Genomic DNA, 13,094 nt, shown 5'->3' with positions numbered 1-13,094 from the left:
ACAATAGAGTAGGATGAGGTGCCATTATACCAAAAAATAAAAAAAAACTCAGTTGGAGATGGTTAGTCGATCGATGTGGTCAATGATCTCTGAGTGTCGGATATTCCTATTCGAATATAGCCTACCATAGTTGATGTGAAAAGCTCGGGTCTTAGAGTGTGTGACCTATTCAGGCCAGACGAGATAATATGAGATATGATACATGTCCGGCTTTTTTTTTGGGATCAATTAGCGAAGCGAATCCTAGCCATTCGGTGCCTCGGAGGGGAGGACCCGACAATAGGACCTAGAGCTCAACCTGTAGATCTAGAGTGAGAGCTAATAACCTTAGGAAGTTATACAGAGTTGAGGCACCTCGGTCGCAGGATAGTGGCTGGTTTTGGAGGCTCAATGTTCACCCCGAATCGCTTTATTCCTTTGGAAGGTGGTGCGAGGTTGCATTCCAACGAGAAGAGAGCAGATGGGGTGGAAGCATCCACCCCACTAGTCACAAGTGTAGGGGAGAACAGGAGACTATTGAGCATGTGCTATTCAATTGCTTGAGAGCGGCTTGTGTGATGGGGTGGCAGGTGGCAACTAGGATTTTTTACGGTCTCCGATCTCGAATTTATCTTTCCTTGATTACCAGAGGGATCCACCAATAGACTGATCATAGGGTATGGGGGTGTCATTGCTGCCTATATTGCATATCACACATGGCTGGACATGAATGCCAAAACCTTTGAGAGACAATGGTAGAGCTTGCAGACTGTGGCTGCTAGGAGAGGAGTTTACGTAGACTCAGGCTTGCAGAGTATCTAGGACAGCTAGGGACATCTAGAGCCCCTACTTAGCTTTTGGAGCGACTTAGACGATTCTCGTCTTCTGGGAGCCCCCATCCTCGAGCTTTCTCAAGGTGAACTTCGACGAGAGTGTGCTTGAGGAGGAAGATCGAGGAGGTGCTAGATTTGTGATTAGAGTCGCCAATTCCAAACTAATCATTGCAGGAGGACCCAACTCTATGATATTTCTATTTCTAGAGCTGAGCTCAGAGCTGCTCGGAAAAAGATCACTTATACGCAGGTTAGATTGGGGGTGGAGTGCATCCACCTAGAAGGAGACTCAGCTACTGTGATCAGGTGGATCCACGACTATATGAGAGCAGGGGACAAGCACCTACTGCTACAGGACATCAGATATCTCGTGAAGGACTGTGTGGTTGTCCAAGTTACTCATACTTATCGTGAGGCGAATAGTACGGCTGATTGAATCGCCATTTTTGTTGTACAGCACTCTAGCGGCTAGCTTTATGAGAACTACAAGCCTGCTCTGGTTATTCTAGCATCACCTATACCTAGATGGGATCCACCAATTAACCGTTGTATCAAGAGAGTGGAGCCTAGCAGCAATGTATGTTCTAATTTGCTAGTCTTCATTTCATTTAAAGACAAGGGTACATGCTTTCTTTAGTCATCCACCATTTTTGTGCTTTTTGTAGGATCAACATAGGTTTTATTGTATTAGTAGGAATGACGGTTGCCCTTCTCCTAAATTAAAAAAAAGAAGTGGTGTCTATATGCGTGCCTGCCTTTATGATTTTAAACTCTTGCCCTCCCTAGTTAATGCAGGAAAGCATGGTGAGAAACGTCAAAGACTGCTATAATTTTTCTCTCGCTCTCTCCCTCTCATACGCGCTCGAAGGCTACACTCTTGTTTAATTAGCTTCTAGCTCTCCTTACGTCTTCTTGGTTCCTGCCTTTTCCTATTCCATCTTCCCCTTGTGATCATTAATTACAAGGGCTCTAATATTTTTGCTGGTAGTTTCATACATTCGCCATCCTATCCAACTTTAATTACTCTTTCACAAATTTATTCCAGCATTAGTGACTTACTGAATTAAAAAAAGTAGGATCTGTGACTAGGGCCGTTGCAACCAAAAAAATAAAAGGAAAAAAAAATCAAATCCCAGTCCTTTTCGGGATGGGACATGGGTGTGTCATGTTAATCTGAGGGTTAACAAGAGTCCCAATCCTACAGCAGGATTTAGATGTTAAGCATAAAAATCATCTGTGGCCTATTTGAAGTTGGATTTAATACTTATTTTAGAGCCGATATAATATCGAGTTCTTTCAAAACTAAAGGTTCAAATCTATTCAAGTTTAATCATAAGCACCATGCAGCCTGTGATCGATATACTACAGTGTTCTATGTTCCACATGGATCGTTGACCGAACTCACTCTTATATCATTTGTCACAATTCAAGATCTTGTCCAAAAAAGCTAGCAAAAAATATTTTTCGAATTTTATAAATATTCAAAATCTTTTCAGCAAATAACTAATATGGGGCTAAATACAAGCCTGTACTTTTTTAGATGGATGGATAGACCATCTGATGTGCTTCTCTCTTCGACATTATTCCTCATCTCTCTTTCAATGGAGAGGATGTTAAACTGTTAATAGAGCATTGGACTAGTTAGTTAGCACCGAACAGCTTAGGTATCTGGCCGAACAAAGAAAAACCACCAATCTTGCTGAGATGCTAGACTCGGTGGATGGCTTTAGTTGCTTGGTAACATTTAGAATTGAAAACACTGGATGGCATTCTTCGCTAAAATTCTATTATAAGTTTCTCATCAACTCCAGCACCCGTGATCTTATTGCTAACCATCTATGGGAAGTTCCAATACCCATGGAAGTTATCTTCTTTGCGTGGCTTGCTCTTCAGAACTAGATCCTAACAGGGGACAATCTTCTTAAGTGGGAGTGATGGTTCTGTGGAGATTTATTAGTTTTCGCAGATTGTGAATACCAACATATCATGCCGACACTAGATAGAGGCATCGATAATTTTGGCTCCGATGCCAAAATTTGCCGACGCTTCTAAGCAGCGTCGGCAGGCATGAAAATATGAGTCCGATAACAACACCTTTAATAGAGACTGTTTACGAGCGCCTCTTTGGTCTGCAATTCTCTCTCTCCTTTTTCTCTCTTCTCCTACTCTCTAACCAACCACTAAGAAACGATACATAAGCATCTGTCCAATTAGATGCTGACTTGCACTTAACCAGAAAATGTAGGTTAAGTCTTGTTGGTTGAACCAAAAAGCATGTTAGGTAAACTACTTTATTAATATAAGGATAGTAAATCCACATCGACATCCATCTTCTGCCTGGAATTATGAGCTTGTTATGTCTAGATAATAGTATAAAAAAATGGGACAAACTTGTCCTACAAAAAGAAAACTTTTTTTTTTTTTTTGAGTAACTAGCTAATTCCCATAAATCGATTCATGAATATGTGCCCTAAAAGATAAATTTAGAAACTTTTATGAAGGGTGGTCTTTAATATCCCATTTCTAGTATATCATGCCGTGATTCACCGCTTATTCGACAGGTAATGCCGTATGCTCCTGGTAAAATCGAACCACGCTAATTCAATCCAATGAGCCTACCCTCCCCCAAGCTACTTTGAGAGCCGAGAAAGAAAAATTCCAGCCACATTTGTTTCAGAAAACAGAAGATCGGAGTCATGATTCATATATATGGTTTGAGGCTGCAAAGGATGCTATAATCGATCTTGAAAAAATTCCTTTGAGATAGATGGTGGGTTTTAAAAGATATAAAAAGAATATAGTTTAGATTGTCTTTTGGAGTCCATATCTAGAGGGTATTATTCGGGGGTGATGCTACATACAGTTAATCTTCACCTAAATTGCATGTAGATTTAATTATAATACCTTTTGATAGAAATAGTGGACTGGCTGGACTTAGAAGAGCCTATGGTATCATCTGTGGTAAATTATAAGATGGCATGTCACCAAGTAAATATAACTTCATATTTTCATCCATTGTAACTAATGTATTTATTGCCTTATGAGGGAGCATATGTTCACCATGTGCTCATAAGGTTATGCTCATGAAATAGCAGCAAGCATTTTTGTATTGCCACGATGATTCATAAAATGAACAACGTAATTTTGGTGCATTGGCATGCAATGAGAAAATGAATAACGTGTGCACTATCACACTGTATGCAATCCGAGATGTGTGCAGAGCCGGTCCAACTCTTAGGCAACTGAGACGATCGCTTAAGGCCCTGGCCTAAAGAACACCTACCGCAGGAAAGATCTTAAAAACAAAATAGAAAAGAAAAAAGGCCCATCTGTAAGTTCGTCTTAGGCCGGCTCACTGTAGAAAAAGCTGCAAAGACAAAACGGCCTTAGGCCTCCAAATATAATGGGCCGCTTCTAGATGTGTAATGTATTCCAACCAACTATTAACAAAACGACGCATAAACATCTGTGGAAGGAGAGTTGCTGGCCGCATTTGAATAGAAAGGATAGGTCAAGTTCAATCAAAAAGTATATTAGGTGGAGTACTTTAGTAATAAAAGAATAGAAAAACCAATTAGGCATCCATCTCGCAGCTGCAAAGATCAAGAATTTTAATATACTTTCACAAGCTTGTGATCTGTAGTTAATGAACTATATAATAGTAGGAATGCTTGTGCCTTATAGAAGAAAAAATTCTTTGTTATTTGAAGTAGCAAGCTTCCATAAATTGTTCATCAGAAAACTTGTTCATGAATATGTGCTTTAAAAGGATTAGAAACTTCTATGGATGGTAGTCCTGAAGTCTTCCATATTAACTAATCTTTTGATAAGAGTAGATGATATTTATATGCATACATTGAGGCAGCAAGGGATGCACACACCTTGGAGGAATGTGGATTTTAGTAGGTGAAAAAGAGTGGTCCGAGGTCAGGAAGATGCTGATGGAAAAAAGTTGCAGATCCATGACATCCGCGGTCTATTAGAAAAGTGTGATTCCTACCAGATTACGTATGTTTACAGAGAGACAAATGGTGTCACTAACTGGGTTGCTAGAGAATTTATCTAAACGGACTACATGTCTGTGTTGAAGCCTTTATGTAGCTTCTTGTTTTTCTGATTTTGTTGGCTCCATTCACACCCGTAGGATGTAAGCAGCCGTTGTACCAAAAAAAATTACAGATCATAGTTTAAATTCTCTTTCTATTTTTTTTTGGTGAATCGGCTACTCACACTACTCTAGCATAAGCACAGCCAGCTCCATCAAAATCTAGCAACCTACACAAAGCAAAGGATACTAAAGACTGCTGAGTCCAGAGAAACTCTTCCGAATGGTACGCAGCGAAAAAGGCGATCCAGTCAGCAGTCTGGTTCGTCTTCCGAAGGACATGTCTGATCTGGAAAGTCCGGTACTCTCGTAGCATCCGACGAATGTCGTCTAGAAGCGGATGCTCCACCTCCTTCTGCCCTTCCTTCCTAAGGCACATAATCAAGAGGCTGAGTCTCTCTCCCGAATGATATTCTCTTTCCATTTAAATCCAACCTCTTTGCTAAACTTGATATAATCTAAAAGGGAAATGTTTTGGGCACTCATCATGCATGAGCAAAAGAAATCATCAAGCCTATAATTGCTGATTTGACCACTTCATGCAATTGTTGATTTGGCACGTACAACGTGAACCGTTTCGCAAGCATAACTTGATCCAGTCCCCGTTGCGGGCACGTAACGAGAGCCCTGTAGAGCTCCTGCCACTGCGTACTGGGAGTCTGGGACATGGCGAAGATCCTTCGCCTTGCCGCCCACCGAGCCCGAAATCCCCCAACCACCCCTTTCCAGCGACCCCTCTCCTCCGATCCCACGAACCCCAAACAAGAGAAAGACATCGAAGGAGCCCAAGTCGGTGGCGGCGGCGGCGGCGGAGGAGGAGGAGGAGGACCGGAGAATCTCGTGAAGAAGCTCGGAGCTCTCATCCGCCGCGGCAGCTTCGAGTCCGCCCTACCCCTCGCCAAAACCTTAATCCTCTCCCACAGAGAGGAATTCCCTTCCCCCTTCCACCTCTTCCGAGCGCTCTCCAGCTCCCCCTCCGCTGCCACCCTCCTCGTCGCCGCCTGCGCCGACCTCAACCTCCCCGACGCAGGCCTCGACCTCCTTTCCGCCGTCCCTGAGGGCCGGCGCCGGTTCCCTTCCCTCTATTACGGCAAGCTTCTGCTCGAAACCCTGGTCTCCGCTCGGAGGTACTCCGATGCCCGGCATCTCTTTTCCTTGATCGTTACCTGCGGAATTTCCCCTGATACCCCGGCCTACAACAAAGCCATCCAATCTGCAGTGAAATCAGGCGATGTCGATGGAGCTCTGGAGCTATTGGACCGGATGGAGCGAATTGATCGAAGAAAGCCCGACGCTTTCACGTACAATGTTCTAATTTCTGGTTTGTGGAGGGAGCGGCGAGCTGGGGATGCCCATAAGCTGTTTGATGAAATGGTGCAGAGGGAAATCACACCGACTATTGTCACATATAACATGATGATTGATGGATTTTGTAAAGCTGGGGACTTGGATTCTGCTCTTGAGACCCGGGACAGGATACGGACTTCTGGTTTGAAGCCGAACCTCATCACGTACAATTCACTGCTTTCTGGGCTCTTTCATGCTCACCGCATGGACAAGACTAAACAGTTGTTGGAAGAGATGGAGGCTGATGGGCTTGTGCCTGATGGGTTCACGTACAGTATTCTATTTGATGGCCATTCAAGATGTGGGAGTGTGGAGTCATCGCTTACTTTGTTTGATGAATCGATGAAAAAGGGTGTCCAGATTAAAGCCTACACATGCAGTATTTTGCTGAATGGGCTTTGCAAGGACGGGAAGGTTTCGAAAGCCGAAGAGGTCTTAGCGAGGTTGACAGAAAAGGGTTTAGTTCCAACAAGTGTGATTTATAATACGATAGTTGATGGCTACTGCCGAGTTGGGGATATGGAATCGGCTTTCTCTGCCATGAGGCGGATGGAGTCACTTGGGCTGAAGTCTGACTTTATCACTTACAATTCACTGATAAATGGACAGTGCAAATTAGGGAGGATGGCTGAGGCAGAGGAGATGGTGAAGGAGATGGTGGAGAAGGGGGTGTTCCCAAGTGTGGAGACCTACAATTCTCTCATCGATGCCTATGGAAGAGCTGGCAAATTTGAAAGGTGTTCTGGAATTATTAATGAGATGCAAGAGATGGGGATCAAACCGAATGCTGTGTCCTATGGTTCTCTGGTTAATGGCTTGTGTAAGAAGCGCAAGCTCGCTGAAGCAGAAGCCCTCTTCCAAGACATGGTAGCCAGAGATATTCAACCCAATGTGCAAATCTACAATATGCTCATTGATGGAAATGGTAAACTGGGCAATCTCAAGCGTGCCAGTGAATTGTTTGAGGACATGAAGAGGAGAGGGATTTCTCTGAGCATCGTAACTTATAATTCTTTAATAAAATGTCTCTGTGGTGAAGGATTCCTATCTGAAGCTGAAGACTTGGCATTTCAATTAAGAGATGAAGGTCTGAATCCTGACGTGATTACATATGGTACTCTAATCTCAGCATATTGCAATGTTAGCAATACGAAGAAGGCAATGGAAATCTATCAAGAGATGGAGAAGTTAGGCATCAAACCAACCTTAGCTACATATCATTCACTAATAAGTCGTTTGGGCAAGGATGGAAGAATGTATGAACTTGATACTTTATATCAGAAGATGTTGCACAACAATCTGGCTCCTGATAGGGGTGTATACAGTTTACTAATTAATTTGTACATAAAACATGGAGATGAAAGAAAAGCACTTGCTTTGCAGCAAGAGATGGAAGAGAGGGGGCTATCCCTTTATGAGGTGACATGCACTAGTTCAGTGATCGACATGTGTACAGAAGGTCAGATATAAGGAGAAATCGTTGTCTTCCCGGTATTTGGGTTGAGGACTAGCCCCAGGCAGTGCTTGTAATATGGTAATCCAAGCTGATGAAGCACCTTTTTTCTTCTTGAGAATCTTATTGCAATGTCAAGAATAGAATGATATCGTGCTAGACAGACATGGACAGAAAATAGCTGATTCCACATATCCAGGAAAAAAGTATGCTTTATGCAGGGATATGGTGAAGAGTCTCTTTTGGCCCCTTATTTATCGCAGATGTTTGGTCAACAAAAGATTTGAGGTCTGAATGCAATAAGTGGAGCCACCTAATGATGAAATGAAAGGGAGAATATGACTGAAGAAATCTGAATTCTGGTGTATGAGCTGCCCAGTTTATGGAGGAGAGATATGCTTCGTGTACTCAGTGAATCTCCTGAGGAACAGGTATGACTCTGCAATTTAGATTTTCTAAAAATTGAAATGCTTTTTATTTTATTTACATGTGACAGGTCTCTTCTATATCCATGTTATATGTTTTTCGAACTCAATGGTTTGAGATGTTATGCAGGAGTAGTTTCCTTGTTTCATTCTTATTTTCTGTAAGTTAATTTATGCACCTGAATGACACTTTTCTTCTTCTACTATAACTAATTATTTGCTATTCTATTCGATCAGAATGAATATACAACTCCATCAAGGTTTACTTTTAACCATTAAGGAAACATGTAATTTGCTCCTACTTCTTTCATTATCATTTATAGGTAATTGAAGTGATAATTCTGTATATCTGTGTTGCTTTTAAAAGGTTCTTCAAGCATTATTGAATTGTTTCTTGTCATGCATTGTTATATATTAGCTGGTCTTGGAAGTACCGCACATATTTTGAACATTTCCTAGATAATTTATAGTTAAGTTTTTTGAGCATATACCTGTATAAGATGAAGGCAGGGGGAACAAAATGCTTTACCTGCCAACATGTTATTATAGGAAAGCAAAGTTAAAAAAACCTTATTCTAAGTAACAGATAATGTGCAGTTTCCTTTCTATATACAGAATTTAGTAATTGAAAAATGCTTGCTATAAATATATATGTTACTGCTAATTGAATACAACAATGAAATAAATCTATGGACCAAAGCTTTGCTTATAAATGTGTATTATGTTGGTATAAGCATGAAATGTTTCAACTTATGTTCCTACCAACTTGAAGCCTATCTAATTAGTGATTCTTAGATGTGAGGTAGACTAGTTGAATACTTCACATTAGGTGAAACTTCAAACCATTCGCAATATATATTAGGAATCAGGCCATCAAAAGAGTTATTAGATTTGATAGTAAAGCATTTTTTTCGAGGAATATAAAAATCATCAGGCCATCAAAAGAATCAAAAGAATCATTTTATTGCAAGTTTTAGGGAATCTATGGACTTCCTTTTGTCCACTATGTTTATATACAGATGATTTATAGTCCGCACCTATTTGGTTTATGGTAATAGACATTTAGATTTAGTCTTATCATTATATTTTTTTTATTTGTTACATTGAGAAATATATGAGCCCTAATTAATTGAAGGAAAACAATATGTATTCTCCTCATTTGCTTATCTGTTTTTGTGTTATATTTTCTATTATTTTTCCCTTAGTTTCTTGTTATTTTGTGGTTGATCTTGCCAAAATTGGCGCCACCAAAACTGTCAAAATGCTGAAACTGAAACTGATTTGGCTCCACCAGATGGTAAACTGAATCCAAGGGGTTTTTGTTTGTAAAAGCAATCAAATAAGCATTTAAATAAAACTCATAAAATTTATAATTTGTGCAGATCTATTTTAGTAGAACCTGACAGCCAAACAACCCCCCAATTTTTGAAACTTGACATTAAGAACAGTCAAAATTTAAAGCTGTAGTTCACCATTTATACGTATACTGTAGGTTACTACTTGAACTTCTATTTAGAAAGTGTCTCAAGTAGACAAAGGCCGTGTACCAACAAGAGAAAAAAGGTCGATAGTTCATAAATTGTTGTGGTTTTCCTTTTTTACTGGTTTTCTCGTAGCTTTATTTTTATTGTTTTCTTTTGACATGCCAGTTAACCTTCCCAATGTAATAATATATGATCAGTTAGATTGGTTTACTTTTAGTTCTTTCAGAGCTTTGTTGAATGAAGTTGAGATGCTTTCTTTTATGATGGCCATTAACCTTTAAGAAATATAATAAAATATGATTATTTGGATTGCTTTAGTTGAGTACTTTTTTCTGAGCATGGTTGAAAGAAGTTGCACGCAATCACATGATGCTGTTGTTTTGGGTAAGAACCATAGCAGTGATATGCAAGCCTTTTCACATTCACATGGTATATTCATTATGAGGAATTTTTAAGTACCAGATGCATTTGCAAATATATATGTGTGTGTGTGTGTGTGTGCGTGTGCGTGTATTAGAAAATTGTAGGTTGACACCGGTGCTCATGCAGAAAAAACAAGGACATACAATTACCAGGTAAACAGATAATCTTTGCCATTTTCAGAATTAAAACCAACCATTAGGCAAATTTATTCAATTTTCACTATTAGATGCATCAGATTGATAGGCATATGTGTTTCATCTCAGGATAGTTAAAATTCAAATTTCGCTAATAGAACACTTTTTTAAAAATAAGAATCATATAATGCAGGTATCTTTGTCTTTTTCCTCCAATCTTTTCTAGGAATCCGACAACATTGTATTGATTTATAGGATGATAAAGTAACCAACCACCAGTTGAAGATAAACTTTGAACTTACATCCTCTCTCTGGAGATTTTGAGACAGCTGTTCAGGTTTGTTGTCTTGAGGAATGACTGTTTAAGTTATGATTCTTCTTAAATTAGCTTCTGGGCGTTTTGTTTGAAAAGATTGAAATAGAAAAATCAATTTTATTGATTCTTTTAATAGTCCCACACTTTTTTTAAGGTACTAGCCATGCCCATAATGAGGTGCCACCGAGGCAAATAGTTGGGCTCTCTCTGATTGTTGTCATGCAGTTACACAGGAATATTCTTAAACATCCATGATTGAGATGTAAACTTGAGTCTCCAAGTTCTATGACAAACTAGGTCATGTTTATCCAAGGGTTGTTTAAGTTTGCCATCTAAGAATTAGTGACAGCTACTGTTGCAATGCACTGTTTCTCTGCAAGGACGGACAAGTTTAAGGAGAGTGAAACTTCAGACAAATCCTGAGTTAGTTAAATCATACAGGAAATTTCATGGTACGAAATTTTTGTTACTCGTGTTCTTTTTTGGTGCAGCCATGAAGCAGAAGGAACTGTTGGAGGAGGTGCTCAGTCGGTGCACCCAGCGTTTGACTGAATGATTGATATGCTATTCTGTTTTCCAGCAAAGTTCTGAGTCCTGGTATAATCAAATCCTAGGCTCTTCTCTAGCCTGCACTAATCTATATCTCTGAAAATGATTGCAGGAACCAATGGTGACTGGAATCTACTTATGAGCATTCTCTTCAACCAAAATTTCTTATGGCGACATCTAACAGGTTGGCAATATATATATATATATATATATATATATATATATATATATATATATATATATATATATATATATATATATATATTGTAGCATGGCTTGTAACATTTAATGCTGTAAATATAAATCAAACTTTTCAATTACTTTAAAGAAGGGCATGAAGCGGTCGTTTTAAACCGTAAACTTCATAGCTTTAGTAGAAATTCACTTTATTGATGTTATTGTTGGACAGGTCTGCATTATTTTTCAATTTATTTATACAAGTTCAAAGGAAAACAAACTTTTGATGCCATTTTTCTCTCTGTCAATGCAAACTTTCTATCTCTAAAATCTTATGTAAGAGTACTATTTGTAAACTAAGGATATTTTATTGGTAATTATCTTGTTCTGCAAACAGAATACATGTTACTCGCGTAATAGCTCTGGATGCCACCATCCTCTGCTAAATTGCTGCAATCTGCGCATGTATTTTCTTCAATCTCATGCATAGCAGCGAATAATTCAGAATGGACATGTCAACCGTACCTATCTAACCCCAAAATTGGTGCGGATCATGGAGGCAGCAGCATGATGGTGCTTGTCTAGGTGCATCAATCTGACTCTTTGTGAAGCTCTTATGTGAAAATATTGGAAGATTTAGATAGCAAGCAATATTGGACTGCCTTTGTTTTGGCCTTCTATCTTATAATTTATCAAAGACGAAAACATTTCTGCTTTGTTGATCCGAGGAGCGAGAGAAATACCAAAACGTTGCATAAGCTTAAATAGAGTAGTAATCTTAGAAACAATCAGGAGGTACCTCCTTCGCGGCATACCATTCAGGAGAATTTCTGTGAAAGAGTTTCGATTCTATTCCTTCCTCTCTGTCTTCTTTTTTATGACTCTTATGAGTGTACTCATGCGTGTAGAGCGTGAGGTACCGCTGTATCAAAAAAAAAAAAAAGAAACAATCAGGAGCTAAAATCAGATGAATTAATTTCATGCTCTCGGACTTTGACCTTTTAGGTCTGTTCTAACACGCTTCTTTCCTTTTAAGAATTTGATATTGAGCAATAGAGGGTAGGTTCCAGTTGAAAGCTATTTATATAAAAAGTTTTCTTACTCCAAGAAACCAGAATCATCCCTAGGAGAATGTTGGGATTTCTAGCTGTTGATATTGATGCATGCGTTTGAAATATAAGCTGATTGGGTCACTCTAGGATTCAGTATATGCCAAATTTCATCATTAGAGCCAAGCTGTCTATCTTCATGGGATATCAAGAAATTGTTTGTTCTGCCAAAAAAAAAAAGATCCGTCTTATTAAATTATTTTAGATAGATTTTATTGAGATTTATTTCTGGTTATTGGCAAACTAAATTATCTATGGGTCTATTTGACAGGGTGCAACTCAACCTACACTATAGGTCCCATTGTAGGGGTTGGCCAGCGCCCATATTTGGACGCCCATGGCTGGACAGCAACCTGCACGGAAGAGCCTAAATTGTTGCAGCTCGTCCTGCGCCCAGGTCCGTGGGATTAGCTGCATGACTTGAGCCAAGTCATCCACTTTTTTTTTGTAGGTAAACTAGTATCATTGCTCTTTACTGAAAGGGTTACACTGCAAGTGTCATTTTTGAAGCGTAGGGTTAACTCTTGATCCGCCTGTTTAATACCATTTGTAATAATTTAGGATCTTACCTAAAATGGCTAGTCGAAAGGTATTATTTCGATTTGTTGATCTTATATAAATATCTAAGATCTACTTGGCGAATAATCGATGTGGAACTAAACATACCTTTGCATGGGTCCTCACATTATATGGGTCCTCACATTATTTGAATGCACATATGCTTAATTTGTATGGGAGTAGCTTCAAGGAGTTTGGACCC

The 13,094-nt window shown here is 39.4% G+C and overlaps 1 protein-coding gene across 3 annotated transcripts; it reads left to right on the top strand.

The window, feature by feature from the left end:
* The first annotated feature begins 5,490 nt into the window (after positions 1-5,490).
* Positions 5,491-11,517, top strand: LOC103724022 (pentatricopeptide repeat-containing protein At5g12100, mitochondrial-like). Of its 3 annotated transcripts, none has more exons than XM_039124994.1 (2): positions 5,491-8,148; positions 11,161-11,517. In XM_039124994.1, exon 1 carries the CDS (start codon positions 5,584-5,586, stop codon positions 7,732-7,734), a length of 2,151 nt encoding a protein of 716 aa, XP_038980922.1. In that variant the 5' UTR covers positions 5,491-5,583; the 3' UTR covers positions 7,735-8,148; positions 11,161-11,517. The 3 variants fall into 3 exon arrangements, with proteins under 3 accessions (XP_038980922.1, XP_008813367.1, XP_026656129.1); XM_008815145.4 differs by having other exon boundaries at positions 10,991-11,517; XM_026800328.2 differs by having other exon boundaries at positions 10,439-11,517.
* The last annotated feature ends 1,577 nt before the right edge of the window (positions 11,518-13,094 follow it).

The sequence above is a fragment of the Phoenix dactylifera genome, chromosome 1 (genome assembly GCF_009389715.1).
Source record: "Phoenix dactylifera cultivar Barhee BC4 chromosome 1, palm_55x_up_171113_PBpolish2nd_filt_p, whole genome shotgun sequence".
NCBI classification, from domain to species: Eukaryota; Viridiplantae; Streptophyta; class Magnoliopsida; order Arecales; family Arecaceae; genus Phoenix; species Phoenix dactylifera.
This window is presented reverse-complemented; position numbering and strand designations above follow the sequence as displayed.